A 7,203-nucleotide genomic window follows, 5' to 3' on the forward strand; every position below is an offset into this window, starting at 1 on the left:
TTTATTTTTGTTTAGACTATAATTTATTTTTTGTCTATTATATAATTTAATGTCTTTTTAAATTTAGGATGAATTCGGATGGAAAAATTCCAACAAATTCAATCAACAACACGTCAATGTCAAATACCAAAACTATCGTGGAAGTTTTTCAAATTTATAGAATATTTTTTAGTTTTCTAATTGTCTATAATGTATTAAGATTTTTGTAATTTAATTTTTTATTCAATTGCTCATACTTACTAATTTGAATAATTAATTGTATAAAATAACATTTCGTACATCGCACGGGTGGAATACTAGTTTTGAATAACACTAGAATTTTGTAATATTTTTAAAAATCAAAATTGAATAACACTTGACTTGTTTTTTTTTATTTATTTGCAGAAAAGTTGTAATTCTTTATTAATGAATCAAAAGGTCCAGAGTTACAAATCTATCCAGCCACAAAGAAAAATTCTAAGCACCCACAATAAAAGTGTAGGAGAAAAAACAACAAAGGAGTGTGCCACAATATTGGTCGTCTTCTTAGAATGGAAAAAAGACACACTACTAAAATAAGAGCACAACTCTATTTCTAAAGCACATGAATCGATATGGTTCAAGTCATTTAACGACTATGTGACAGCATGCATTGTCAAAAATGAATCTGAGAAAACATGAACTCGGTGGTACCCGTGCTCTAGCAACATGAAGGCCTTCTTTAATTGCTAATAATTCATCGAGCACTATTGAATCGGGCTTCGTTAGCATGCTGCCAAACGCAACAATATATCATCTCACCATTATGAATTCGAATTAGACCTCCTAGTCCACATCTGTTTGCCCTCTCGTCAAAACTTGCATCCACTTCTATGTTCAGACGGTGGTTGCCACATAGTCAGATAGTTGTCTGTAGCTTGGTTGCATTTACCCAACGGTCCCTAAAGGTCTAAAATTTGTACAAGTATATCAATTGACTTTAAAAACTGTACAAAAGGCCTATTTGAAATATCACTTGATTTCTATAGAATATACAAAAGTCATAATTGAATACTCTTAATTAAAATATACAAAAACTAATTAAATAATAAATATCATCAAATCTTCTACCCAATTATTTTTTCTAAAGACAAAATCAGTAGTGGTATATATTTTTCAATGCATGATTTTTTTTTCGTTTTTATTTTTTAGAAAAATAGATGTTCACGTTTACGAGATATATATTCTTTTTTCTCCTTTGAACTTGATCCACATATATATTATTTTAAGAATAGGCGTAATTAAGACGGAATCAAGTTCAAAGGAGAAAAAGTAAAGGAAAGAAAGCCCAAAGTCATGAGTTTATGTTACTAATAGTCAGACTTACAAAATGTGCCTACCAACTTAGAAAATAAGGGGGGAAATACATTATTTAATATCGAATAGAATAAAACTATTTTTAGGAAATATATAATTTTACTTGTAAATATGATATGTCAGTATTTCATTCACTTTGTAGAATTCGAATATCAATATATAATTTCAAACTACCAATTCTACAAATCAAAACTTATATGCACAAAGATGCTAGCACATTGTCAAAGTTGACGAGGTTAGATTGTTTAATTTCCGATCATCGTATTTTTGTAAGAAACCAAAAACACCTTCTCAAATTACAAAATAATGCTTTTTAATTGATTTGGAAATATGTGTCAATTAATTATCTCATTTATAACCAACATATTCTAATAATATCTATAGAAAAAAAATCATATTCAAATAAAATATTTATTTATCTTTTTCATTACTTTTAATTTGAAATAATATTATTTAATATATTTAATTCCATCATATAAGTACTATCTATACTTAATATATACTATATTATAATATTTGAGGCACATAGAGAAATCGCTAATGTTGACACCATTTTTTGTTTCATTTTTGCCCCTCCTTCACTTCTTATATTATACCATAATAATTATTATCCTTCCTACCCATAATCTCCACTTTTACATAAATAAAAACTTATTTTTTATAATACATTAACTTCAATCATCTCACGTCTTTTAAATTTTTATCATATTTTTCATTTGACTTCTAGATAGAGAAAAAACCATCTTTTCATACAAATTTGCAAATATAGCGTGCACTAATACTCTAGTCAATAATTACTCCATGCACTCATATCGCGCGTGAATACATTTATTATTTTTGCATTTTGAGTTGTTGAATTTGAATTTTTCTTTCGTCACAATAACGTCGTTACAAGTTTGTTTCTTGTATATTTTTCGTTAGAAAGATATTTTGTTGAATAATAACTACTCCATGTAGTCATTGGGGGCGAAATAAATTAATTATCAGTCTGTGATGACTAATTTAAACACACTGCTTGGCAAATTCTTCGCCAAAAACGAGTTTCTTGTTGAGGGGTTGTGATATGAACCCGGCCTCCATTGTTTGCTCGGCCGATTTCTTGGACGAGATCACAGATTCTGACGGACGATGGAGCAAATTCATTAAGGCGATTACTTCGTTTCTTTGCAGCTGCAGCTGCTGGGTGGATAGATGGAGATTTAAAAATTCGTATATCATTTCATTTTTAAATATCTACAAAAGTTTATTTTGAATATCATTTAGTTTTTATAATATATACAAAAGTCACAATTGAATACTCTTAATTAAAATATACAAAAATTAATTAAATAATAAATATCATCAAATCTCCTACACAACTATTTTTTTTCAAAGACAAAATCGGTAGTGGTGTATATTTTTCAACGCATGATTTTTTTTTTTTTTTTTGGAAAAATAGATGTTCACGTTTACGAGAGTATATAAAGGTTAATCTAAATTACAAAAACTCAACTAACTTTGAAAATTAAATATACATCCCTTCAAGTTTATATCAAGCTTACATTTACACCCCTTAACTTTAAAAATAGCATATACCTCCCCAGAGTTTTTAAATACCTTACAATTACCACTTTTTGTGCACTAAATTAAAATTAAAATTAGAAGTATGAATTTTGTAAAATAAAGCAAGGAAAAAAATACAAAAATACTATAAAAATAAAATTGAACGAAAATGAAAATTTTTATTTTGGTTTTGAATGTTCAAACTCAAAATATTATATTATATTTTTAAAATTAACCAGCCAAAATATTATAATTTATGCTATGTGTATAAAAACTAAAATCGATAAAATTAACAAAAAAAATATATTTATAATTTGGTTTTTATTTTTAAAATTAACCTAACCAAAAAAATATTTATCAATTAGTTTTAAAATACATCGCGTAAAATATAATATTTTGAGTGTTAACATTCAAAACCAAAATAAAAAATTCATTTTGGTTCAATTTTATTTTTATATTATTTTTGTATTTTTTTCCCTTAATCATTTTTTTTAAAAAAATTATATGTTTTAATTTTAATGCACAAAAAGTGATAATTGTAAGATATCTAAAAAAAATATAGGGATGTATATGTAATTTTTGAAGTTAACGGGTGTAAATAATGAATATGTAACCACCAGAACGTGAAATCTGTACCGCCGAACGTGAAATCTGTACCGCCGAACGTATTGATTCCAGGTCCCGATCAGTCATATCCAGTCATCGCTTCTCTTGCCTTAATAAAATTTCAAAAAAGATCTTCTGATGTGAAATATCAAACAAAGCTGAAATTACATAGCATACTTAGAATTTTAAGAAATTTTTCACCAAGGCTCCAGGACATCGTAACAGCTCTGATACCAGTTGTTAGGATTTATACCGAAACGATCATGACGATAATAATTGCGGAATAAAATAATCAACAAAAAACCAAAGATTTATGTGGTTCATCCAATATAGATTACGTCCAGGGAGCTACTGAAATCTTTATTTCCTGAGCAATATTACAAATATCTCTCACCAACCCAAACCTCGAGTATTATTTGAAAAATAATTACCTTACTTACACAAGAAAAACACTCAAAAAAAAAAAAAACCTTTTTTGTTCTCTCTAATCTAAGAAGCTTGTATTGCTTCTTGTTTTGTGATACTTGGAATAATGAATGGATAGAGCTCCCAAAGCGCGTTAATTAAATGCACGCTTCCCCAACCAATAACTCCCACCTGTCAACAACCACCAATCAGTTGCCACCTAACACGAAGCAACGTTGCATAACACTAATAAAGGGATCGAAATCGCCACATTTCAGATTTTAGGGGAAATTTTGGGTCTCATTTGCGAGTCCTGAGATTGCGATAAAAAGTAGAAAGAAACATAGAGGAATAGTTGACAGAACTGAGCATTAATCATATTAGATCATTCAGAAAATTACAATGATGCATATTTATTGCAACGCTAAAGATATATATTTTATCACACAGTACTTTATATTACAATGAAAACCACAACCATGCATTTTTGTGTCTCAGTAATTATTATATTCGTAGCGTTTGGCCACAAGGCAAAGATCGTTTTTCTTGTGACTTGTAATTCCAGGAGACACTTCCGTGTCAATGTCTTCTTTCTTCATTCCACTGGGAAGCTCCCAGTCAAAGGAGTAGAGAAGATTGGCTAGTGCGAGCTCCACAGTCGCGATGCCGAGATTCATTCCAGGGCATCCTCTTCTCCCCGACCCAAACGGGAGTAGCCCGAAATCATGTCCCCTGTAGTCGATAGTGCTATTCAAGAATCGATCGGGTAAAAATTCAGTAGGATTCTCCCAATATTCCGGATCTAAACCGATTGCGTGAACGTTCACGTACACCGTGGTCTTCTCCGGGATTTCGTACCCATCTATGGTGCACTTTTGCATGGTTTCTCTGGGAACCGAGAGTGGAGTGGGAGGGAACAATCTCAGTGCTTCTTTGATGATTGCTTTTAAATAGGTAAGATTTTGGATATCATCTTCATCTACGGTACCTTTGTTTCCCAAAGCATTTCGGACTTCTTCTTGTGCTTTCTTCATTACTTCCGGTTTCTTGATGAGAGCCGTCATGGTCCAGACTATTACCGATGCACTTGTATCGGTGCCAGCGATGAATACGTTCTATAATAAAGTTTTAACACACGTAACAAAAAGTCAAGAATCTTGGAGAAATAAAAATATTGTATGTACATCAATTATTTTATTTCATCCAATCCAAATTAAAAATTATTTTTGAAAATGTCATCCGAATTATTAAAATGGCTATATGTTAAGAAATGATTGAAACGTGAAGATATTAACGGGTGCCCAACTATGGGCCGTCCAACACATAACGGGAACTCGAGCTTTGATACCATGTTAAAAATTGACTTGGACCTAACTCACCTCAAAAGCTAGCTGAAGAGGTGAGAATTGTCAACTATGGGCCGTCCAACACATAACGGGAACTCGGGCTTTGATACCATGTTAAAAATTGATTTGGACCTAACTCACCTCAAAAGCTAGCTGAAGAGGTGAGAATTGTCAACTATGGGCCGTCCAACACATAACGGGAACTCGAGCTTTGATACCATGTTAAAAATTGACTTGGACCTAACTCACTTCAAAAGCTAGCTGAAAAGATGAAAATTGTCCTTGTTTATATAAAGGGCTTACAGGTTATTTATTCAACCGACGTGGGACACAAATTAATACACCAACACTATATATTCAAAGTAAACCGTGTAAATTAAGCAAGATTTGAAAGTGATACCATGAGAATTCCCTTGACGTTTTCCCATTGAATTGGAACTGGAGAGGCTTGCTGATCTTGTTTCAACTGAATCAGCAAATCAAGAATGTCTCCCCTCATCGACTCGGGCCGATTCGGATCGAGATGATCCTCTATAGTTTCCTGATAAATATTATCCAGATCCCTATAGTTCTTCTCGAGTCTAGATTTCATCCCAGTCAAATTATCAATCCAACCCAATGAAGGGAAATAATCACCAAAAAAGAAGGCCACGCACAGTTTTTGAGTCTCTTTCAGAAATTCGTCGAACCTCCTTTTACCCATTTCATCGTACTTCTTCCCGAGTCCAGCCCGACAAATGATCCTGTTTGTTAAAAAGAAGGCAGCACGGCTCAAGTTTATCACCTGGGACGAACCCGAATTCTCGTTCATCTCTTGGATCATGGTAGAAACTTCATCTTTCCGAATTGGCCGAAACGAAACCACCTGCTTGACACTAAACAGATGGATGAGGCTCAGTTTCCTCATCTCCCTCCAAGTTTCGTTGTAACTGGACAGGGTAATATCCCTGCCATCGTAAGAATATTTTTGGAAGCCAATTAGTGAAGGCCTGCCTGAGAATGCTAGGTCGTTATTCTTCAAGGCCAATTTCGCTACTCTGGCTGAAGAAATCACGATAGCGGGCCGACTACCGAACTTCATCCGCATGAGCGGCCCATACTTCTTGGAGAGCCCGTAGAGCCAGAGGTGGGGATGCTTAGGATCGAATTCATGCAGGTTCCCGATCAACGGGAGCCCTTTTGGACCCGGCGGGAGCCGAGCAGTAGTAGTAGTAGTAGTGTTGTTGGATTTATTTGGTCTAAAGAGATTGAAAAGGAATATGATCGAGAAAGATAGTGCTAGGAGTAGGAAATACATGGTATTGAGCATGTTAGATATGAGGTACAGAAATAAAGGTTGCACTGGATTTTAGATTTGTGTAGGTGAATTGTGTGTTTTAATTCTAGCTACTTTCTTGCTAATTTATATGTGGGGATTTTTATTTTCTACTTTTTTATTATTATTGTTGTTATTATCTTATTAGTATTAGTTTTCTTTGGTAATGGGTTGCGGAGAATAAGACCTTTATGGCAGAATAAGTAAAAGAATCCCCGGTCTTCATTAATGTTTAGTCTTTAGAGTTGAATAAGGATATTAATTAAACAACTTGTTACGTTCAATATTAGTGTCATATATTACTATCTAATCCAAATATATTAATTTAAAATTATTAAATTATTTATCCATCATCTTTCAACCAAACGATGTTTAGTGTACGATTAACAGTCCAATAATCACTCCATATTTTTTTAATCAATTAATATAGGAAAAATAAGTTTTTTAGTCAATTAACTTGTTCATGTTTTGATTTTGGTTCATTAACTTTTCAAATGTGAGTTTTGGTACACTAATTTTATATTTTCAGTGTTTTTTGGTCCAACTGCATATGTGTCAATTTTTTATTGGTCCAAAATGATGACGTGGACTAATCAGAAGCTGACACGTATGCAGGTGGACTAAAAAATACTTAAATGTAAAGTTAGTGTACCA

The 7,203-nt window shown here is 32.4% G+C and overlaps 1 protein-coding gene across 1 annotated transcript; it reads right to left on the reverse strand.

Annotated features, from left to right (window-relative positions):
* Window positions 1-4,243: 4,243 nt before the first annotated feature.
* On the reverse strand, window positions 4,244-6,625 carry LOC140864678 (cytochrome P450 83B1-like). Its single transcript, XM_073268977.1, has 2 exons — window positions 5,635-6,625; window positions 4,244-5,003 (listed from the first exon to the last, which is right to left on the reverse strand). The coding sequence occupies exons 1-2, from the start codon at window positions 6,541-6,543 to the stop codon at window positions 4,383-4,385; spliced, it is 1,530 nt and encodes a 509-aa protein (XP_073125078.1). The 5' UTR covers window positions 6,544-6,625; the 3' UTR covers window positions 4,244-4,382.
* Between the last annotated feature and the right edge of the window lie 578 nt (window positions 6,626-7,203).

This window comes from Henckelia pumila, chromosome 4, assembly GCF_033568475.1.
Source record: "Henckelia pumila isolate YLH828 chromosome 4, ASM3356847v2, whole genome shotgun sequence".
Classification (NCBI taxonomy): Eukaryota; Viridiplantae; Streptophyta; class Magnoliopsida; order Lamiales; family Gesneriaceae; genus Henckelia; species Henckelia pumila.